This window comes from Callithrix jacchus, chromosome 2 (genome assembly GCF_049354715.1).
Source record: "Callithrix jacchus isolate 240 chromosome 2, calJac240_pri, whole genome shotgun sequence".
Taxonomy (NCBI): Eukaryota; Metazoa; Chordata; class Mammalia; order Primates; family Cebidae; genus Callithrix; species Callithrix jacchus.
In genome coordinates, this window is record NC_133503.1 from 31,700,994 (window position 1) to 31,725,544 (window position 24,551).

The following is a 24,551-nucleotide window of genomic DNA, read 5'->3' on the forward strand; positions in this document are numbered from 1 at the left end:
TCCTCATGGCCTTAACGGTGACTCTTCCTGCAGGGGCTTCCGTTGACATCTACAGCTTAATTTAGAACATTCACCTTCCCAGAAAGTGCCAGCCCAATGACCAAAGATTCTTATTTCCCTCCACCTCACTTCTACATACACAAAAGAAAAACTGAAAATATGGCCTCTTCATGGGGATGTTTGAGAAAATATTCTTGCCCAGGGTACACGGACTTCAAAATTGCCAGTGCCACCACACAAGTGGATCTAATGGGGACAATGGAAAATGCCAGAAAGATGATGACTTACACTACATTCCCAACTGGAACATTATCCTAGAAAGAGTGGTGATACTGACTTTGTCCCAAACTGAAAAAGCCTTTACACGTCTGAGAAAGTGGCAATCACAGGGAGCCAGCCTGTATGAGCCTCAGCTCAGGAATGAGCGAGTGTCTGTGGCTGAGAGTGTGGGCTCTGGGTCCCACTGTCTCTATCTGATTCCTGGGCCCATCACTTCAGCCTTATGTCCCTGTGTCTCAGTTTTCCCATCTGTAAAATGGGTAAAATAACAATACTTATTTCATAGCATGGTTTTGTTGTGAAGGCAAAGGAAATTAATGGCTGAGGCGTCTTTAGACACAGGGTGTCTAAAGGCTGAGGTGTCTTTAGGCACAGGGTAAGCACTTAGTAATGTTTGTTTTTATTGGGTCTGCTCTGCCACAAATTGTAAGACCTTTGGCAAGTCACAGTACCTCTCTCTGAGCTTGTTTTAGTACCATGTCAGTGCATAAGGAGTTTGGATTGCATGATTACTGAAGTCCTTTCTGGGAGGGAATGAAAATACTTTACATCATCTTTACGTCCTCTGCTCCCCCTCTCTTTGCAGACAGCCAAGGGAATTCTACAGTGTGAAAGGCTCCCATCCCATCCCCTACATCCAAGGGAGGGTGGGAGCAGTTGGCCTCAGATGTCAGGGTTTTTGAAGTACAGATGGTGTTCCCTAAAGAAAACTGCCAAGCCTGGCCTTCCACATCAAGGGGCGAACACACCTGACAAAGCCAGGGAGAAGCCCCACACTCGGGACACCCTCCTGTTTGGAAATGTCAGACATGGGAGTCTGAACTCTTGCATTTTCCATCTGTTCAGGTGGTGGGATTGGATGACCCTCCCTCATTGGATCCATGAAAATATTACTTGTATGGGGTGTGTTGGAAAAGGGGAAAGAAAGATATCATATTCCAGGCCTTATAATGGCAGTGGAAGTTCTGCCATGGAGTTCTTCCAAAAGTACCCCTTCTGACTTCTATGCTGAAATTAATTCTGTTCTAAACCAGACCCAGGGTATAGCCTTGCGTCCCACCGAGAACTCACTGCGTCTTTCCAGGGTGATTTCCATTCTGTGTGGTAGGATGTGTTACATTTCAAAGGATGCGATCAAGGCAAAAAAACTCTGTGAAAATGATTCCTTCACCAGGTCACTAACAATACGTTTAATTACGCAGAGAGAAACAATGGTCATTACAGCCTCTGATAGCAGCCTGGGCTGGCAGCTCACCAGCCAGGCATTCACACATGGTGAGGACATTACCTTCCTGTTTAAAAATAACACTTCTGGGCTGGGCGTGGTGGCTCACGCCTGTAATCCCAGCACTTTGGGAGGCCGAGGAGGGTGGATCACGAGATCAAGAGATCGAGACCATCCTGGTCAACATGGTGAAACCCCGTCTCTACTAAAGATACAAAAAATTAGCTGGGCATGGTGGCGCATGCCTGTAATCCCAGCTACTCAGGAGGCTGAGGCAGGAGAATTGCCTGAACCCACGAGGCAGAGGTAGCAGTGAGCCGAGATCGCGCCATTGCACTCCAGCCTGGGTAACAAGAGCGAAACTCCGTCTCAAAAAAATAATAAATAAAATAAAACTTCTGGTTTACAATGAGGTTGAAGGATGGGTTCATTCTCCCTAGAAACATTCTCCTGTGCTTGATGTCCATGGACCAAGCCCATTTCCCTGTGGGCTGCGGACAGCTAGATGGCAGAAGTCCCTCCACTTTTCTCCCTGTCTGGACTGAGATTGGAATGTAAATTCCATAATGGCAGTGGCTTTTTCAGTCATAATCACTGGTGTACTCTCAGTGTCTGAAACATGGCTCCATGCAAAACATGGATCCCTAAGCAAGCCTTGGCTAAATGAGAAGATGGTCCATGAGGACAGCAGCCCAGAAGCCTGGCAGATGTAGAGGCTAAATGTCACAGAGCTACAGATGTGAGTGTTCCTTCTGGAAGGGCCCTGAGGGGAGCTCCCTGAGTTCTGAGGGCCCTGGGCTCTGGTCGGTAGGATGAGCTGTAGAATGGGAAGGTGGAATGGCCGTTGGAGTTGGGACTCTGTCTGCAGCTCTCTTCTCTCCACCACAGCTTTCCATGCTGGCAAAACCATTTGTCCGAGTCACCTGGGACCCATTTGAGCCCATCTCACGTGCACAGGCCAGGGTGTCCTAGGCACTCTACTGAGCTCTAAATCCATCCCTTCCAGCCCCTTGCTGACCATACATGTTGGGGAAGGTAGAGGCAGTGGATTTCCAAGCAGGACAAAGTAAAGAAACACTTACCTTTTTACCCAGCAAATGACATGACTACAAGCTGGGAAACAGAGAGGAATGGGAATAGCAATTTTATATTGGGATAGAAGGAATCACTCTCTATATCTTTGATGAAAGGGGAACCCCTGTCTGCAAGCCCATGTGTGTTCCTCTTGCACAGCATGCTCTTTTGGGGGTCTCATGACCCACACTGTCCTTGCGTGAGCCTATCTACTGGCAAGGAAAGTGGCCTTCACTGAGAGCACAGGGAGGCACTAGGCTCCAGAACCCGTGTTATAAGATGTTTTGCTTAGGAACATGTGGACTTGCTCTCCATGTCTTCATTTTTAAATAAGCATCCACGCTATCTGCTCTTGAAGCTCTTTTAGTGGCACTAAACCGCTGCTCTGCTGAGGTGGATTTCTTCTCCAGGAAAGGGAGATACGGTTGCAGCTCAAGTACATGTCTCCCCTCTGGGGGTCTTGATCACTACTTTGGCTCTGGGCTCTCCAACTGAAGCCAAAGCAGCCTTTGTCCCAAACCAGGCAGAAACTAAAATTTCTAACCTTCAGATGTCTTTAAGCTCCCCGGACCCTGGCCTGCTGACTTCAAGGAGGATGAGGAAGAACCTGGGAGAGTGGAGGCCCCTCCCCATTCCTCCTGATGATCGGTGGGGCTGCCTCTAGTCCAGGGGACACTCAAGTCAGTGAGAGGGGAGGAATGCATCTCCAGCCCAATCTCTCTCAGGGAAAGTCCCTGTGGCTGCTCGCATGGGTACTGTGCCTGGTATCCCATCCCTGCTGCTTGTGTAACTCCCCCCGAAGTTATCAGAGAGAAGAAAGACTGAGCCATAACCAGGAACCCAGCTCCTGCCCAGCCACTTTGTCTTTTCCTAATTGGTAAAATGGGGATGGTGATTGTGCTGAAAGCAAAGGCCCTAACTTGTCTGCCGAGATGAGTGGGGAAAAGATCACTGAACTTCAGACTTAGATGGGCCCATGGAGATGGCAGGGAAGGAGGAAAGCTGAGAGAGGAGGGGACTTGCCCGATGACACAATGGTGGCCAAAGTAAGAGTCGCCATTAGTCTCGTCACAGCGGCTGACATTTATTCAGTGTGTACTATGTGCCAGATACTGCACTGAGTGCTCTATACATATCGTCTCACTTGATCCTCATAAACCCATGACTTAGATTCCATTCTTTTTCCCCTTAGCATGAGCTGAAGAAGCTGAACAGGGAGGTTAAGCAAACTGTCCAAGACCAAAAAGCGAGTGAACAACAATGTTGTAATGTTTAGCCTAGTGCTCTTCTTTCTGTCCGCTCTGCCAAAAGGAACCCCAAATTCCTCTTCTTATTGCCATGAAATTGAAAACCATCAGAGCCTTAGAATCTCAGGAGGTAGGAAGAGCAGGCTCAGGGACTGAGACACAGGTTGTGTAAGCTACATTAGAGATGGTCAAATATTCTTGTGTTAGAGCTATGCTTATTTCTTTCCATCTTTAAAAAAAAAACCTCAGCCACAATGAGCTATCACCATATCCTAGTTAAAATAGCTATTACCAAAAAGACCAAAAATAACAAATGCAGGCACCAATGTGGAGAAAGGGGAACTCTTATACACTGTTGGTGGGAATGTAAATGGGGACAGCTACAGTGGAAAACACTATGGAGGTTCCCCATAAAATTAAAAACAGAAGTGCCAATATTCAACAACTCTACTACTGGGTACATATCCTAAGGAAATGAAATCACTGTGTTGATGAGGTATCTGTACTCCATGCTCACTGCAGCATTACTCATGATAACCAAGATAGGGGATCAACTTAAGTGTTCATCAGTGAATGAATGGCCAAAGACAATATGCTGGAGATACACAGTGGAATGAATACTATTCAGCCATAAAAAATTCTGTCCTTTGTAGCAACATATGGATGAAACGGAAGGACATTATGTTAAGTGAAATAAGCCAGACACATGAAGACAAAATACCACATGATCTAAATCGTATGTGGAATCTAGAAAAGTTGATCTAATAGAAGGAGAGAGTAGAATGGAGCTTACCAGGGCCTGGGGAGGACACTGGGGAGGAGGACATAGGAGACATGGATCAACAGGTACAATTTATGGTTAGAGAGAAGGCATAAGTTGTGTTCTAGTGCCCAGTAGGGTGGTGACAGTTAATAATATTGTGTTGTATATTTCAAAACAACTAGAAGAGGACATTTTGAATGCTCCCAACACAAATGTATGAGGTGACAGACATGCCAAATACTCTGATTTGATTTTTCCATAATATATGCATGTATTGAAACATCACACTGTATCAGTATGGTCAATGATTGCGTGTCAATTCAAAACAAAATAAAAAAATTTACAGAGTATTTTGAAAGTCTGAACAACAACAAAAAACCTCACCTAGTAAAGTACAGAGTCGAAAGCTCCAATGGCCTTGTGAGCATGGGGAAATAAATTAATTCCAGTATTCAAATTAAGCATCCTTACTGGCCTCTGGCCTTTCAAAAGCCAACAACAGACTGCGATGACAATGGGACTCGAGCAATTATGATGAGAATATAAATGAACGTGATTTAAATACCAGAGGCATGATAATTTTGGGAATGGCTAAATAAACCTAATAATCTCATTCCTGCAATGTCCAATTATGGTGTTTTAATTAAAACCTCCTAAGGAGATGGGTGGCTGGCCATGGCTTACCTTAATTATCTTTGTACTTAGTAACTAGTCCCAATTAAAAAAAAGAAGATGAAAAAGGAGAGTTTCTTGTTTCCAGAGAGATAAGCATATTTTATTTTTAATAATAAATGAAGACGTGCTTATTGAAAGGCCATTAGGTTCAAGCTTTGTTCTAGGCATTTGGGGCACCTGAAAAAGTGTACGACATGGCCCTTCATGACTAGAAGATGAGATTGATGTCTGTAGGAAAGGATATCTCACATTTAAGGCCAAGGGCAGGTAAGTGTGAAACAGATGGACAAACCATGAGTTCAAAGACATTCAAAGCAAAGAGATGACTGATTCAGGAGGTCAAATATTAAACCAATAACCTTGAATTATAAATTGTACCTGGTAGAAACTCTTCCAGATTAAGGTACCAGAAAATTAACACATGAAAAATAAATCCTAAAATTTAACCTCCCCTGCCCTGAAAAAAACACTTTAGATGAGGATGAAAAACAAAACAACAATTTGCAACTCACGTAACATGAACTTCTCTGGTCTATGATCATGAACTTTGATAAAGTTCTGGTCTGGTTCAGGCCATAAGCAACCAGACACTTCTAGCCATAGGGCCCTAACCTTCCTCTTGAAACAAGAAAAGTTCACAGAAATCCTTTCTGCAGTGGCTGAAGGGAGCCAAGTAGCCAAGTTGTCTAACATAGGGAAAAAAGTTAATAAAAAAATAAAATAAAGATATATTTCCCCACCCTTGTGAAAAATTCCCAATAGTCTCCCCAGAGGAAAAAAATAAATGCCTTCAATGGGAAAGGTACAGTTGACAGAGGAGATGAATTTTGCCAAAGTGCATTGCTAGCAAATGTCTGGGTTAGCTGGAGTGATACGGAGCCCACATCCAGGGCTTCTGGGGGGAAGAAGCTGGGCTCTAGACAGCCGGATTTAATTCAAAGGGAGATATCAGGGACTTGGGCAGGCAGAGCCCTCACAGGCTGAACAAGATAAAACTCTTTCCTGTCTCTGAAGCCATGTGTTTTGTGAAATTTTTGATACCACTTAAAGGCTCAGGGAGCTTTCCTTATGCTGCCTGGATGGGGACTGCTGGTGATGAAGCTACACTTGGGAATGGCTTAATTGGTACCCTGATGCCTCTTTCTCTCCTGAGTGGATGACCTCTGTTTTGTAAGAGAAGTTCTTCTCCTCAGCTCTTGACTGAATTTTTCCTTCTGTGAGTTATCAGGTGAATAGCTTGAATGAGGGGGATTTGGGTTTTTTACAGTTAAAAGGGCTGGGCGCAGTGGCTCATACCTATAATCCCAGCACTTCAGGAAGCCGAAAGTGGATCACCTGAGGTCAGAGGTTGGAGACCAGTCTGGCCAACATAGTGAAACCTCATCTCTACTAAAAATATAAAAAATTAGCTGGACATGGTGGTGGGTGTCTGTAATCCCAGCTACTCAGGAGGCTGAGGCAGGAGAATCGCTTGAACCCAGGAGGCGGAGGTTGTAGTGAGCAGAGACAGTGCCATTGCACTCCAACCTGGGCAACAAGAGCAAAACTCTGTCTCAAAAAAAAAAAATCACCACAGCAGGTCCATACACAATAGTGTCCTTCAGATGCCTTGCGGGGCTGGCATCGGGGCAGGACTGGCACTGTTGGTGGTGGCATGTGGAGCGTAGTCAGTGCTTGAAGATAGCTCTTCTCCTTAACCTCCCACTTCAGGGCCTCAAAGACTGACCACTTGCATTTTAACTGTACATTCACAGACTGAACCTTCCTCCATGCTGCTTCCTCTCAATGTTTGATCACAGTTTCATAAAGTGCATTTAATAATTGCTGAAGAGGCATTAGCTTGGTGCAAAAATATTGGCAGTTTTTGCCTTTGAAAATAATGACAAAAACAATAATTATTTTTGCACCCAACTAAGAACAGAAGCTTTTGGAGGGCATGTTCCACATGCACCTGAATAATGACGATGGGAGTTCATTCTTCATGGATGTTCAATGCACCAGGGCCCCCAGACCCTCGTATCTGACTTTGACCTTTTCAGAGAGTGAGCGCTCACTGTATTCTAGTTTGTAACCCATGGGAGCCTGCTAACGCACTAACGAATCCCTCACGCATAGGGGTCTCAACACCTCCCTGCCCTTAATTTGTACTACAGGTGAGAGGGTGGAGGTTAACAGCATAGTAATATCTGGAGCCTTTGGACTAAATTCTCATGTCCTCAAAAGACACCTGGCTTTATACTAAGAAGCTCCAGGGACCATCACAAGCAGTGGGATGAATCCCGATAAACAGAAATTGATCAAGGTGCTCCCACGTAACTATGAACCTGTCTGCTGGACCTAACCTTTCCAAAGGAGAATGAGTGAGGCATTCAGATTGGAGGGTCAACCTTTCCCCCATGGTTTTGGATCCTGACTGCTGCTGGGTGAGCAATATCTTGCTGCTCCTTTGACAGGAAGGTGCTTTCTGGCAAAAGTGGCATTTGTGGTCATACACTACATTAAACCTGGCACCCATCTGTAATGATGTGTTTTATCATTCTAATTAGTTTTTCTCACCAGCTCTTGGGTGACTCCTACACTCTATAATTATTTCTTTCACTGGCACTTATGCCGATATTGCACCCTTTACCGAATAATTACTGTAATTATAGTCACTATATTTGAATTTGGTGCCTGCGTGATAAATGGTTTTATTATATATGTTTGATGGGAAGTGATTTCTAAGTGGGCGTCTATAGGAAGTTATTGAGGTACTGCTTGAGATGTGTTCAAATATTTTCAGATAATAAATAATGCGATGAAATAACAACATGACAGGAGGAAGGGGCAGAGATGAAGCTGAATTCAAGGGAAATTCTTGAATATCCCAAGTGTGATCTAAGAGCAGAAGCATCCGGACAGTTTGTGATTCTGGCCATACAGGAGTCCAAAAGCCCATGCTGGGCTCTGTACACCCTTAGTTCTGAAGGGTGGGCACCAGTTTAGAAAGGTGAGAGAAACACAGACCCCATGGTGCTTCTGCTCCCTGAGGTCCTTGTTCCCTCTTGCATGCCAACTCCCCAGGCTCAGCCTTTAGAGGCCACTGGGCCCCAGTTCCAGGACTGAGTTCCTGAAATCAAAATACCTCTTTGGGAAACTTCTCAACAGAACGTTTTATGGTTTTTTTTTTTTTGTTGTTGTTGTTGTTTTGCTTTAGAAAGTCAAGGAATTAGTTTTACTTATTTATCACAGAAAAAGGAAGAGTTGGTGAGAATGGAAGGTGTCAATGAAATGATAAAAAAAAAAAAAAAAGTAAAATTTAGGACCCTGGGTCGAACATGGTGGATCATGCCTGTAATCTCAGCACTCGGGGAGGCCGAGGTGGGCAGATCACTGGAGGTTGGGAGTTCGAGACCCGACTGACCAACATGGAGAAATCTGTCTCTACTAAAAAAGGAGGTCGTGATGAGCCGAGATTGTGCCATTGCACTCCAGCCTGGGCCACAAGAGCGAAAATCTGTCTCAAGAAAATAAAACAAAATGAAAAGCCTGTTTTTTGGTTTTGTTTTGTTTTAAGATGGAGTTTCACTCTTGTGGCCCAGGCTGGAGTCAGTGGTGTGATCTTGGCTCACTGCAGCCTCTGCCTCCCAGGTTCAAGTGATTCTCCTGTCTCAGCCTCCTGAGTAGCTGGGATTACAGGCATGCACCATCATCCCTGGCTAATTTTTGTATTTTCAGTAGAGATGGGGTTTCATCATATTGGCCAAGCCAGTCTCAAACTCCTGACCTCAGGTGATCCACCCGCTTTGGCCTCCCAAAGTGCTGAGATTACAGGCGTGAGCCACTGCTCCTGGCCAGGACCCATATTTAAAAGCTACATCCCCTGGGAGGATTTTCCTGAGTTACTCAGCCACCGCCCATCCCCAGAGATCTGAGCTGCCTTCAGTGACGTACCATTCTGTTTTCTATGCTATGTAGGCAATCTGTGCTGCTATTACATTTCGATGACCCACAGATCAAACTCTCATGTTTGCTCAGCACATTTTGTGGGCCCACTAAACTATAATAATTAAGCTCCACTTACTTAGCTTTTACCAAGTGCTGTGTATTCTGCTAAGTGCTTTATGTGCATTATTTCAATTAATCCTCCCAACCGTCCTTTGAGTTATGAACTATTATTATTTCCACATTGTGGATGAGCAGTATCTTGCCAAAGTCATACACTACTAAGGGACAGAGCTAAGATTCTAAGATTTCTAGCCAAGCAGCTGACTCCAGAGCCTACATTATCTTGTCTTGTAATTTCTATGAGCAGTGGGATGGCAGGAACATGTTAAGCAGATGCTAGAACACCTCCATTATACCTGCTTCCATTCTACGTGTGGCTCAACAAATGTTCGGTGTCTTAGCATCAATGGACTATGGGGCTGAAAAAGTGGTTCACGAATTCCTTTAGCATTTCCCTTTACCAATGACAAGAGTTTCTGTTTTTAAACCCTTTGAGGCACATCACAGTCCTTTAAGTGACTACCAAGTACTGAGGATGACCTATAGGGTTGCTTCCACACCAAGCTCTGGGCTAGGGTGTGTGTTCAAGGTCAGGGTGATGTTGTGGGAGCTCTTGGGTAGGTGGGTCATAGCACAGGAGGGGAGAGCAGGTAGGGCAGCCTCACCTGGGCATACGTACTCCTTCTTCTGCACATCTGCCACATTGAAGCCCCTCAAGTGAACAGGAGCCATGCAGAGTGTGAACTGGCCAACTGTCCGTCGCTGTCGCAGCCAATCTGAGAGCCAGGCCAGGTGGCAGTCGCAGTACAGGTGGTTGGAGTGGAGGCGCCTGGGAGAGGGCAGGACAGAGGGAAGGCATGGTCACAGAGTGAATGGGGAAGCTTCCACTGGCCAGACAGAGTGGCCAAAACCCCTGTCGCCCCTTTCTCCAGTGTGAAAATCCCCAGGCACCCAGGAAAGCACCTCCCTCTGCACTACCAATAAACTGGGACCCTCAAACCGTTTATTGCCAGGTCACATTCAAAGGATGCCTCCAGGTTTCTGAGCAGTTGCCCATTTCTTAATAGCAAGTCCACCCCCTTTTCCTTTCACTCGAGCAAGCCACAGCACGTAAGAGAAGGGGAGTAACATTATTACAGTGGCATCCTGATTCGAGTCAAACTTACAAAGGGGCTGTTTATTTCTAAATTTCAGTACTTCAACCAGCATGAGTTATAGGTGGCTTGAAATATGATTCTCAATCTCAATGCCCCTGTCTCCGGTGTCATGTAGCTGAGATGCTGTTGCCTCTACCTGAGTTGTTCTTCATTCCCTCCCTAAATGTCCTTTAATAAACCCACTGCATGTAATGCTTGTGGGCCTAACAGTTTGTGTGCACTAGCTGGAGTGAGCAGGGGGCAGACAGAAGGGAACGTTTTGGAGGATGTACCTTCTTTCCACCCTCCCACTTAAAGAAGGTGTTGTCCACACCAGACTCCTGGAATCCACAGCCATCTGTCCACAGTGCCCTTGCTTTCCTTCCCATGTTCAATTCTGTCTGGTGTATTTGCTATTCTGACTGATTCGGGTACAGTGGGACATATTTTCTAACCAGTTTTAGGACTCTTCAGCTTTCTCCCTTTGATAGCTGTGGTTCCAGATGAATTTCCTGCTCCTGAGTAGATAAGAATCCCTTGAGGGATCTGTGTATTTCACTTCCGAGGGGAATCCCATCGGGTTAAGTGACTTGAACTTCCTTTCCGTGACCAGGGAGGGAAATTAAGGCTATCCAGGAACTTCTAAAGGTTCTTTCCCAAGGTTTGTCTATCAGGAGTTCCCAGTTTCCACATTCCCTATAACCCTAGGTCATTAGAAGTTGGTAGTGGGTAAGTTTTCATCACATCAGCTTATCATGTACTTGGATTTCGGATGTACATTTTAAATGCCTAAATCCTGAACATGCTAATCAGCTAGCAGTATCTAAAGACTTTCAAGTACTCTGTGTCAAGCTAGTTATTACGAGTGTCAGCCCTGTGGAGAGGCTCAGGACCCCTCCACACCTGGAATAGAGAGAGCTAAAGGGCTCTTGACCAAGCTCCATAGAGTGTAAGGTCCACATTGCCAGACACTGGCCAAGTGCAGCTACCTCCTGCTGGATGCCAGCAGGGCCTTCCCGCCACTGCATGGGCCTGGGCCACTGGGGCCTCGGCTGCCTCGGGGCCCCCAGATGCCATCATATCAGATTAAATGAACCTCTATCCCATATAAAATGTAATTTTTTCTGCTAACAATTTTGGAAACGACTTTTATGATTTTGTTTCAAAAATGATTAATCTGGATGTAATTTTCTTTTTGCATTTCCCAGTGGGTTGCACCCACTTTCACAGGCTCCTAGGGCCAAGAGACAATGAGTACAATGGGTTCCACGCAGTTCTCCCCTTTGAGTTTGAAAGCTTAAGAGTCCCAGAGCTGAAGCATGCACTGCTTCCTCTTAGCCCGGACTCTGGAAAGAAGTGAGGTAGGCAGGAAGGGGTTGGTGAACCCGAATCCTAAGCTGGTGGGAAGGACCTCAGTTCTAGGAGGGAAAGCAAAAGCTGTTTATTCATTAAGTGTCAACCACTTTGTGCCAAGAACAGAGAGGAGGCTTGGCAGTGGACTTTCAGCGGATTATAATTTCCTAAAAAGTAGAAAGAAAAGGCCAGGGGATGGGGGAGTTCCATGGCCAGTAAGCCCCCGCCAGGTATAAATGTTGCCCAAGGAACGTGGCTACAGTAGTTCTCTTTGTGGGATAAAGCAGAACACAGAGCAGGCTGCAAGGGCGTGCACAGCCTGAGGTGCCATTCTTTCGTGTGTCAGGAGAAACAGAACCTTTTAATGAGCGTTTGGCTTTTATTTGGAAAGGTGGTTGTCCTCTTGGGCAGTGAGGCATGGAAGCTGAGGCAGCAGGGATTCTCTATGAGCCAAGGAGCGTGGGTGCATGAGGCAGATCACAGATCAATGCAAACAAATTCCCCTCGGTTCCGATCAAGGGTAAGAGATCAATGGAACAACAAAAATGATGTTTAGATAAGTCAGATCCTTACTGAGCTGATTAATTTCTGGGATAATAAAAATGTCAGAGGTTTCCCCTTTGGAAGATTCTATTAGGTAATCCTTTCTCATTCCTGGCTGGCTGGCCCCAAGCTATCTCTCTCCTTAATCTTGCTGTAGATGGTTCCGATCCCTTTGTCCATCTTCAAAGAAGTTTTTCTCCTCCCAAGAGCACCAGAGAAAAGAGGTGACCCAAACTGATTTGGAGCCACGAGAGGGCTCTCGTCAAAAGCCCAGGGCAGTGGAGTCCAGGGTGGTGGACAGAGACTGTTCCCTCTTGTTAGAATTGTATCCACCAGAAGCAGCAAAAGAGTCAAGCTGAGTAAATTCTTGCCTTTCATGACATGTTTGGGAGATCAAGTTAAGCAATATCATCCCAAATAGTAATATCAAAAGAAAAATAATCATATTAAGCATGAAATTTGAGCTTAGGCAGTTTCAGGGGAAGTTCGAATCCTCTTGAGTAAGAAAGGACATGATTTTAATCACTTTCAATAGTTTTGGTGAGGTGTGATGGCAATGACACAAGGGAGGGTGGCCTCCATAGGCTCCTGGGCTGTGTGGAGGCTCTCATCCCCACTCCTCTGCTCACCTGGCACCTGCTCTTCTGCCTTGGTTCCTGCTGAATGGCCTGAGCTCAGGCTGTGATGGTAAATGCCCAAGGCTGACACTGGCTCCATGCTTTCTGACTTTGACTATGTGACAGTTTAACTTTGGGCCTCAGTGTGATCATCTGTCAAATGGGGATATTAGCAGTGCCTCCCTCCTACGGCTGCTGTGAGAATTGAAATGATTCACGGGAAGTGCTTAGTACAAGGCCTGGCATGAAGCAAACCACTGAAGACTAGCTCCAGACTTCACTCTCCTCCCAGTCCCTGGCCCTGCCTGGACAAGGCTGCAGTTTCTGATTTAGATACTGAAGCACCGAGGTGGCTAGGTGGGTCCTGCATGTTGTTCTGCAATCTTTTGCTGATGGACACATCATACTCCATGTTGATGAAACCACCTCTACAGAACATAAGGTGAATGAATACAAATGCCAATTTATAAAAGGTGCCTTTTAGCCACAGACGCTAAATTAAATTTCCAGCAAATCCTTTTAGAGAGGGTCAGTGTTCATTTTCTATAAAATGTGGCTTTCTGAATTCAGTATAAAAGCTTTCCTTTAGAAATCCCATTTATGACTTCCTTCCTCTCTCCTCTTCCCCTCTTCTCCACCACCACCAGCCGTCTCCCCCCCAACCCCATACACACTTTAATTACAGTGAAGGGGGATTAGTCAGCTCAAGTCTCCAGGGAGTTCTGTACAGAGCCATCTCTGAAATTAAACTAAAGAGAAAATGGCAGCAGGCAGGGAGCAAAGAGAACAGACGAGATTGATTGATTGATCTGAACTCATCAGATGAATGTTCAGGATGGCAGAGAAGAATGACAACAGAAACCAGTAGAAAAAAACCCTCCTGTTCTCTTCCCCCACCCTACTGCAGCCCAAACAAAGCACCCCAGATCCAGGCCTAACCCTGTCCCCCCAACTCCCATGGAACAAGCTCAGCTTCTCTTATTGCTGCTCCTAAACTGAAAATAACAAAGAAGGGAAGGATAAATCACAGGAACAGCTCACAGGCGCTGGACGGCTGATTCCTGCAGGTGAGAGTCATTTTTCTTCGATGCAACCCACTTGTCTGGGGTAATGCAAGCCCAGCACCCTGAGGTGCACTCTCGCCTTCTTGCCCAGAAGCCCTGGGCCCCACTCTTTGCCAGCTCATTTGTGGTTTGCTGGGAACTTTGAAGAGGTCTTTGAAGACCAAACGGCTTCTTAAAATTCCATTACTGCGCTATCCTATTTTAAGAGGGAGGGAAAAGAACAGATTTTCTTGGCTGAGTTATGCTATCGTATGAGGGATCCAGGGAAGAATTTGGGAAGCAAAGATGGGAGCAAAGATTATTATTCCTTATATTAACTAGTATTTGTTGTGTGCACACCATGTACCAGGCACTTTACATGTCAAACTGCACCTCATCCTCATGGCAACTTTGAGAAAAGCATTCATTAACTCATTTTCCTTGAGGCGTAAAGAAATGAAAAAACTTCTCCAAGTTAAGTGTCAGAGCTCCCATTTAAACTCAGGCCTGACTAACTGCGGACTCTGTGTTCTTCTTAGGGTTCTCTGTATTGCCTCTTTATAGAAATTGCTTCTTTGGTCTTTGTTTTATTTTCGTCCAAACATAAAGTTGCCTTCTCATGAACGCAGTGGTTCTCAAACTTCATGAGCTTTAAAATCTCCCGGGGGTCTTCTAAAAACCAGATTGCTGGGTGCCACCCCAAGAGGTTGTGATCTGGTATGTCTGGTGTGGGGCCTGAAATCTTGCTTTTTTAACATGTTCTGGGTGATATTGATGCTGCTGGTCTAGGGATACCACTTGGGAAGCATTGCTTTAAGGATTTCCAAATCTCATGGATTCTGTGTTGCTCAGGGAGCACAGATCAGATGGCTGCTTGGAACTTTCAGTCCAGATTTCTAATAGTGTGATAATAATGTAATGATCAATATCATTTATTGTCTACCGCTTGCCAGGCACTTTAAATATCCAATTTCATCTGATCCCCACCACCATTCCTATTTATAGAGGAGGAACCGAGGACACAGAGCTAATAAAGGGGGCTCCAGGAATTCTAGCCCTTGGCCTTGGCCCTAAATGTTTCTGGCTGACACCCTTGGGAGCTGGCTCTCTCTGACTAGTGAGATGCAAATACCAGCAAAGCTCCGCCAACACAAGCCAGGCATCAAGTGTGAAACTCTGGAAAGGCTGACAGAGTCTACTTACAGAGAAACTTACAAAGAGGTTCCTGACTGGGAGCACAGGGGAACTCCCCAGGTAGTAAGAGCAGTAGAACTGCTCTTGGTATTGGTCATGATGGGGAGATTTGTTTCCTGAGTACCCAGACTGGAAGCTTAAGCCCATCTAAGGCATTAAAGGTAAAGAACCAAGTATGAGAATGACTGCATTCTAACATCAGAGTATCATCCAGGGAGCAGGTGAGCAGGGAAATGTGGTGGGTGGGGCTGGGCAGGTGGAGAGGAGGGGCTTGTTCTCCTGCACTATTCATTCCCAAGGGGAAAATCATTGTAACCACCAGCAATGTGACAGAATTGCCGATGTTATGTGACATTAGCTAAGCAAATGGTGAATCATTCAGTCAGGGTTGTATATGTTCTGTGACAATGTAAAACTAATAATCTTTTCTATCACGAAGGAAAACATGCAGACAATACAGGAAGAATTCCCACAGTTCTAGGGTAAGAGAAATGAGTCTGTCTGATGCAGAACAGTGGTTCAGAACCACGGGTGGCACCATGACCTGTCTCTGCATCCACCCTCACTTGCCAAGGCACCCCTTGGTTAATAGCAGAAGAAGGAGGCATTTGAATCCAGGAACCATCTGCCAAGTCATAGCACAATAGGTTTTATCAGCAGCTTAGAGTGCAGCCCTTTGGGTACGAGGTAGGGAGTAAGTGGGAGAGATGCGCGGACTTCTTACTCACAGAGTTCGGATCTTCGGCATGTGGTTAAAGCTGGTGACCAGGATCCGACTGATGTTGTTGTTGTTGAGAGTGCTGTGGAGACAGAGAAGGGAGATGGTCAGCCAGGGAGCAGCAGGGGGAGGCACCAAGATGCTTGTAGAAGGAGGTGGGTGGGGGATGGATGTGACTGCAAGACCATGAGTCAAGAATCATGGCCTGACCAGTGGAGCAGCTGAAGACAGGTGGATGGGTCTCCAGACGAGAAGAGCATGCCCAGACTCCTTTATTCAGGTGGAGCCCTCCTTCACTCTGCTGCCCTCTCAGGACTTGCCTACCCACCTTGAGTAAGAGTATCGGTCCCTGAAACCCTCCTAAGCACGGAGTGCTTCATTATAACATCTCTAATTCTTACGTCTGCAATGCTAGTTACATACTCCTGTCCTTGGTTTATAGGGAAGGAAACAGATATGCTTAATAACACACAAATCTACAAACACGTTATCCTATTATGGATGAGGAGGCAGAGCTACGGAGAGGCACAATAACTTTTTCAAGAGCAATCACGGCAATGCTCTGGAGACGGGACCTGAGCCCAGCACTACCTCACTGCATTCTCCTCGTCCCATCCACTGCATGTGTCGCCTCGCACAGGATGCTGTGGGGATAGGTGATTCTATAGTATCTAGGCATCTTCTGACTCTTTCAGCACATCTGATCTTTTTTTTTTTGGAGATGGGATTTCGCTCTTGCTCTTGTCGCTCAGGCTGGAGTGCAGTGGCACGATCTCAGCTCACTGCAACCTCTGCCTCCCGGGTTCAAGTGATTCTCCTGCCTCAGCCTCTCAAGTTACTGGCATTACAGGTGCCTGGCTAATTTTTGTATTTTTAGTAGAGACAGGATTTCACCATGTGGGCCAGGCTGGGCTTGAACTCCTGACCTCAGGTGATCCACCTTCTCAGTCTCCCAAAGTGCCGTGATTACAGGCGTAAGCCACTGTTCCTGGCCTTCAGCACATCTAATCTCAAGCAGGTCCGTGAGCTCTGTGCGTCTCCTCTTTCTGGTGCATCACCACAACCATAAACAGAGCTCCTACGGTGCATGTTAGCACTGACAGGAACTTTTGTGCAGGGAAAAGCAAAGAGAAAGGAGTGAGCTCCATAAATAAACCAGACTGAAGTGAGGCTGTTGAAGAAGGAAGCCAGGCTATAGACAAGCGCCTGGTTTTCCCTTCTGGAGGAACCTATTACAGATGCTCAGGGAAAGCATGGCAGCTAAGGAAGCCACCTGCAGAGACAGAAACATCATGTAGCAGGAGGGCCTTTTGCATCAGTTAGTCCAGTGACTACCCAGGTAGAGACACACAATACGTGGAAAGTCAGACCTAGCTCTCAGTTCCCTGACCCTACACTGTCTCACTGCACCTCTCAAAGAGCAAGAGTTGGATACAGCCCTTGGTACAGTCCCTCATGGTGGCCCCTTGTTCCTGTGCCTTTCTTTTTTCCGCTCCTCCCAGAACCGCAACAGACATCCCCTACTCAACCCAATTCCTCTTCCCCTCTCCTGGGTATCCATGGGCCCCTACTGGACCCTTACTTTGGAAGCCTTCATGGGTTAAGCCAGACATCTTTTGCCCTTGGCTTTTGTTAAACACATTATCTTCCTCTTAAAATGCCCCTATATCCTAAGTCTACAAAGACAGGACCATTTGCTATCTGGTGAATTACTATAGCCTCGTGTCCTGCTCTGTACACAGCTGAAATCAAATCCTACTACTTCTGAGTTCTGTGGCCTTGGGCAAGTTATCAACATCTCTTCTCTGCAGGTTCTTTGTGTGTCGGAGGAAACAGGTAATGGTACCTACCTCACAGGCTGGTAAAAGGCTTAGCATGCAGTATGTGCTCCGAAAGTAGAGGCTAATATGTTACTCACATTGGTGCAGAGAATCTAGTCCTGGCCTGGCCTATTGTATTCCCCTCTACTGCAACCCCCATGGAAACAGAAGCAGAGGTTTACCCAGCATGCAGTGGCCTCCATACTCTCTATCCTACCCAAGGGGACCTGTAAAGATTCCTTCTCCAGCCCCCTGTGATCCCACTCCAAAGCAGGGTTCCAGTGGCTATACCTCCCTTGCCCCAGACTATTCCTATAATCCCCCATATTTACTTATCTGCTTGGTGAAGGGCACAGAACCTAATTCTTTTTCTCCCTCCCTCCTTCCCTACCTCCCTCCCAGATTTACTATGCACCTACCCTGTGTCTGGCACTGTTAGGCATATGGCACAGTAAAGAAGAATGAATAGGGCCGGGCTCGGTGGCTCATGCCTGTAATCCCAGCACTTTGGGAGGCCGAGGTGGGTGGATCACAAGGTCAAGAGATTGAGACCATCCAGGTCAACATGGTGAAACCCCGTCTCTACTAAAAAAAAAAATACAAAAAATTAGCTGGGCATGGTGGCCCGTGCCTGTAATCCCAGCTACTCAGGAGGCTGAGGCAGGAGAATTGCCTGAGCCCAGGAGGCGGAGGTTGCAGTGAGCTGAGATTGCACCATTGCACTCCAGCCTGGGTAACAAGAGTGAAACTCTGTCTCAAAAAAAAAAAGAAGAACGAATAGGCAAAATTTGCATTGCCTGCTTCTGCCTACTTTGTAACTTCACTAACTCACCAATGTAGGTACTTGGCATTTTATGAAGTTGAACCCACTTAGCTGTTTTCTGTGTATGTGGGGAGATGCTTAGTGGGGGATAATCTATCCTGCCTCTGTCCATCCAGAGAGCCTTCAGAATATCTCATCAAATAACACCAAAGAATTTGTCACTGCCAGCAGACCAGGCTCTCTGCCTTGGCAGGGAGCTTCCTGGGGGTGAGGGCTATGCTCCTCTCCCCTTCTCCACTGGATTAGGAATACCTCCAGAGCAGAAATGATGCTTCCATTTCCCCTTCTGTCCATTTCAGAGTTCTGGGCTGTACCCTTAAGGGAAACCAAGTTAGGGTTGTTGACTGAGCACCAAACGAAAAATTTGAGCATCCTTCTTATCTCTCAAAGAGCAAGAAGCCTTTGCAGAGAAGGGGCTTCTTTCCAAGCATGCCCAGTCATTCAATATCAGGTGGAGTGCACAGACTGGCTCTAATTTAGCTGAATATACGTACAATTATAAGCAGGGCCTCAACTATAACTGCATCCGGCAGTAGTCCGGCAGCGATGACTTATTAATGTATCACTACACTGATATTTAAATGTGAGTTGTAATGAGGGCTATAAAACATTTACGATAATAGCAATTATTCCAGAACCAAAATGACTAAACACAGTATTCAGACTTCCATGATTTGCTGCTTGGGGCCGGCCAGCTCGTGGATGTCAGAGGGTTGGTAACCTCTCAAACGCTGATCACTACGGCAGCTACAGTTTTCATTTCCCTAATAAACACAGATTTATTTGATTTCCAGTCTTGGCAGCTTTTGCCCACACACAGAGCACTGTATTCTATTTGGTTCTTGTGCCGCTGCCCAAGTGGCTGGCATTCAATGGAGGAATTGTTGTTACAACCCCAACGCCAAGGAGAGGTGGCGAGCATGGACCTTGAAGGCAGAGACCCAGTTTAGGCTCTTGCTCTGCCACTTACAGCCTATGCAACCGTGGGTAAATTTCTTAATCTCATTATGTTTCCTCCTTTGTAACATGGAGGTAATAATAGCACTGGGCTCACAGAGCTTTAGTGGCAATTAGATGAGATGTTACTGAGAACTGCTAACACTAACTGAGAGCTTATTATACGCCAGACGGGCTTTGGGCTAAGGGTGCTGCATTTCATTTCTTTCTATTTTTTTTTTCCAAGATGGAGTCTCACTGTGTTGCTCAGGCTGGAGTGCAGTGACGTGATCTCGGCTCACTGCAACTTCCACCTCCCGGGTTCAAGCAATTTTCCCTGCCTCAGCCTCCTTAGTAGCTGGGGTTACAGGCCCCTGCCACTATCCCTGGCTAACTTTTGTATTTTTTAGTAGAGATGGGGTTTCGCCATGTTGGCCAGGCTGGTGTTGAACTCCCAACCTCAGGTGATCTGCCCACCTCGACCTCCCAAAGTGCTGGGATTACAGGCATGAGCCACTGTGCCCGGCCTGCATTGTTTCATTTAACTCCTTCCATTACCCCATGAGGCAAGGCCTTTTGATATCACCTCCATTTCATGAACGAAGCAAGTGGTAGTGCCAAGATTTGAATCCAAGCAAGACTCAATCCAGAAGTGAGGCCTATGTTTGTCTCCTATTGCTGCTTTAACAGATTACCATGAATCTGGTGGCTTAAAGCACCACACATGTTATTCTCTCACAGCTTTGCAGTCAGAAGTCTAAAATGGGTTTCCAGGGCTGCATTTCTTTCAGGGGCTTCCAGGCAGAATTCGTTGCTTTGCCTTCTGCACTTGTAGAGGCCATCCATGTCCTTGGCTTGTGGCTGCTTCCCTGCATCGCTTCAACCTCTCGCTTCTTTCTGTTACTTAAGAATTTTTTAAAAAATATACTTGAACACAGCTCCAAACAGCCATTGACGCCTCTTGCTTCTGTTGTCACATCTCCTGCCACTCACTGTGATCTCCACTCACTGGGGCCTTTGTCTTACAAGTGCCTTGTGAGTACCCTTAGAACTTATCTGAACAATCCAGGAAAACCCCCCATCTCAGGGGCCTTAATGTTGTTCAATGTGCTAAGTCCCTTTTGCCATGTAAGGCAATATTCATAGATTTCTGGGATGGGGTCATGGACATCTTTGGGGGGCTATTAGCTCAATGCTAGGGTACTGGGGGGACAAGGGATCCCCAGGAGTGATAAATACATGAAGATTCACATAATGGACAGTTTCAGGGGTTGGTAAACAAATGCCCACAAGCCAAATCCCATCCAGTGGCGCCTGTTTTTGTAAAAATGGTTTTACCTATTCACTTCTGTATTGTCTATCTGCTTTTGCACTACAATAGCTGAGTAGTTAAGACACAGATCATATGGCTTGCAAAGCCTAAAATGTTTTCTATCTGGATTTTTACAGAAATTCTCTTGGTCCTTGGCTGCTCTAGAACTGAACCATCCTGCCCCTGCTTTGTTTGTGATTAAATGTGATATGCTGTGCAAGGCAAATAATTGCTTGGTAAGAAGAGGGGTTTAGGTCAGAGGCATTTACGACTTAAAAACCACAAAAAAACATTTTCAGAAAATCCCAAGTGGCAAGTAGCAGAACTGGGATTCAAAAGCAGGCAGTCTCACTCCTACCTTGGAAGATCAGTCCCACTGTTTCTGGAACCTGCTGTGCCATAATGGAACTGGAGCCTAGGAGAAGGCCCTGCTCAAGAGATAGGACTGGTGAAGCCACCTTGGGTTGTACATGGAAGGAACTTGGGCAGTGGTTCTCAAAATGTGGTCCCCAGACTGAGTGCAGTGGCTCATGCCTATACTCCAAGTACTTTGTGAGGCCACAGTGGGAAGACTGCTTGAGCCTAGGAGTTTGAGACCAGCCTGGGCCACAGAGGGAGACCCTATCTCTAGAAAACAGAAGAGACCTGGGTGTGGTGGTGGGCACCTACAGTCCCAGCTACTTCAGGGCTGAGGTGGGAGGATCACTTGAACCTGGTAGGTCAAGGTTGTAGTGAGCCAGGATCATGCCATTGCATTCAGCCTGGGTGACAGGGTGAGATCCTATCTCAAGAAAAAAGAAAAAAAAAAATGTGGTCTCTAGACAAGGACCATCACCCTGGTAATGTGTTAGAAATGCATATGATCAAACCCCTCCTGAATCAGGAACCCTGGGGTGGGTCCCAGCCTTGTGTGTTTAATGAGCCCTCCAGAGGAGTCTCATGCAAGATTACGTTGGAAAATCACGGAATGCGGGGAAGAGCTAAGAATAGAGCCTTTACTTGAGTGTAGAGCGCAGTATACAGGATGCTCTTTTACAGCAACTGTGACCGAAAGCCTCTTCGGTGGCAGGCATGGTGTTTCCCGCTTAGGAAGAAGCCCAAGCTCTGAAATGATAGTCCTCAATGGAGGTGGCTGTAACCACCCTTGGAGAGCTCCAACTGAGCTTCTGCCCCTGGCTTCCACTGTTTCCTTCTGAGTGCCAATGTGGGGCTCTCCATTGTGCCCCTCAAGATAGCCATCTTTGATCTGCAGGAGCCATGTCTAGCTGCAGCCAACCCACCCTGGCTACCTTAATAAGGCTGACATTTCCCTGTCTCCTCCGATTAGGCCATCACTTTATCATTCTGTGCCTTCCTGGCTCTGGGTGTAATCTTGAGTGTTGTGTGTCCATAACACCATGTAATTGGCTCTAATGCAACAATATTATCTGTGAACATGTATCACATAATAGCAAAACCAGGCATCTGCAGTAAGTGTCACTGCAGCCTCTCAGTGTGCCAACCTTCCTGGGGGTATTCTTGGAGCCCCTCCTCTTCCTGTCCATGTAGGTGAGGATCCAGACTCCTTGGGTCCAGTAGACCCTCTTGGCAGACTGGCCCACTCATGTCCTGTCTCAAGGCAGGTAGACTTCTCCCTAAGTCTATATAATCAAGGTGGTTTCCTCCTTAATGACCCCCAAGCAGGAGATTCTTGGTGAGTGTTCAACCACCATGATGACAGGATGTCTATTTAATAAAGGAGGCTGAGAGATGCCCTGAGTTATACTCACAAATACGGGTGTCCAATGGCCAGCATGCTAAGCCTGAAGAAAGCATGATCTCTACTAGTGCGTACAATGAATTCACAGAGGTGGATGCAGCCACGGTACCAGACGCCTTTCCTGAAGAGCAGCTGAGTATGGAAGTACCGTGGCTGGACCCAGTGAGAAATACCTAAACCACTGGCAGGGGACGATGTGCAGACAGGTTCTAGCAGTATGTGAGCTTCAAGGGGGCCTCACTGTTGGCCCTCCCACTTGTTTGGTTCAGGGAGGGCAAGAGGAGTGAAACTGGGGACGCCACAGGTCCTTGGGACTGTCCTTTATGTGCCTGCTCTCCTCTCTGGCTCATAGGTCAAAGCAAGATGCTCTTCTCAGCATCTTGCTGCTGATTGGCAGCCACCATGGGACCAGGAATCAGGGCCTACTGCTGATGACCAGGCCGTAAAACACTCTCTGAGGTCCTATGAGTGTGAGCACTATTGGGTGACTCCGCTTTGCTAGAATTTGTGTGGTTGGCTTCTCTTTGTGGACTTGGCCCCAGGAGAGCACACACTGAATGCTCAATTCCACTTTCTCAAAGAGGCATCCCTAAGCCTCCCTCTCAGCCCAGGGCCTCTATCCTCAGCACCTCCTCCTAAGTACCCTACCATTTGTAAATGAAGCTCCCTTTACTGTTTCCCTGCTCTCCACGTTGAACTTGCCTTTCTCATCCAGCTGCACACTGCTGTAATATGCCAGGGGGCTCTAGGAAGCTCCAGAAACCAGGAATAAGAAGGATGCAATATCTCAGCAAACTGACACAAGAACAGAAAATGAAATACCACATGTTCTCACTCGTAGGCGGGTGTTGAACCCATGGTGAGAACACATGGACACAGGGAGGGGAGCACTACACACTGGGGTCTGTTGGGGGGAATAGGGGAGGGACAGTGAGGGGTGAGGAGTTGGGGAGAGATAGCATGGGGAGAAATGCCAGATATGGGTGAAGGGGAGGAAGGCAGCAAATCACACTGCCACATGTGTACTTATGCAACTATCTTGCATGTTCTTCACATGTACCCCAAACCCTAAAATGCAATTAAAAAAAAATAAAAAAAGAAGGATGCAATAAAGCATCCTTAGAGAAAACCTAAGTAGGATGGTGTAGGTTCTCCTATGAATGCACTACTTTCCTCTAATGAGCTAGACTAGTCAAGGATATTGCTTTGAAGTAAGCGTGTCAAGATCTTCCAATAAAGGTATCTATGATGTTCATAATATAGCAGAAATAATGCTGATACTATTTGCGAAGTGTTTACTAAGTCCCAGCACTAGGCAGAGTACTTTTCATACATTATCTCATTCAATTCTCCCAGCACTCCTGAGATGCTATTGTTACTTCCATTTAGAAGCCCAGGAAATGACAGAAACTGCCCAGCTCACACAGCTAGAGTTGCAGAGCCAATACTCAAAGCCCAGGGGTGTGATACCAGGACCTATATTTTAAATCATTACACAAAACTGTCTCTTACAGGATTGTCTTCAGAGAGACAGATGTCACCTTTTCAGCTTCCACATTTTTCCAAGGTGGAGGCAAATCACATGAGTTTGTGGGGGACCCATCCTTTACTGGTCCCGAAGTGGCAGGGACCATGGTGTTGGCCTCACCGCTGAGGCTGCCCCAAGGCAACAGCATTAGACAACCCTCCTCCTGTCCAAGGATCAGGGAGAGCTCAGTACAGACAGTGAGAGAGGTAGGAGAGGCAACGTAGGAAAGAGGCCAGCTAGGTCTCAAAGCTGTCTCAGGTCAAGTTTGGCTAGCCTAGTGGCCTAACTGCTGGGTGGGTTGATTGAAGTTTTTAAGAATACCCTAAAGAATAGAAAGGATCTGCTACTCCTTAAGCAAAGCTTCTCTTTGGCCTGTTTGGAGTGGGCAATGGGCCTCCAAGGGCATATAAGGCGGAGGAATAAGAGTGACTGGTGGGGGTGGGGGAGAGTGGAGGGAGACGTGAGACAAGGGTGGGAAGCCACCTCTTTCGCATTACCTGCTCTCCTGGACTATCCTGG

General features: G+C 46.4%; 1 protein-coding gene across 3 annotated transcripts in view; it reads right to left on the minus strand.

The window, feature by feature from the left end:
- SLIT3 (slit guidance ligand 3) overlaps positions 1–24,551 on the minus strand; it is a 641,188-nt gene that overhangs the window by 148,735 nt on the left and 467,902 nt on the right. For all 3 annotated transcript variants that reach the window (XM_035292102.3, XM_035292104.3, XM_035292103.3), the window contains exons 7-8: positions 15,865–15,936; positions 9,916–10,079 (exon numbers count right to left, since the gene is read on the minus strand). In XM_035292102.3, coding sequence (XP_035147993.3) covers positions 9,916–10,079; positions 15,865–15,936 — 236 coding nt within the window. The remainder of the gene's footprint in view (positions 1–9,915; positions 10,080–15,864; positions 15,937–24,551) is intronic.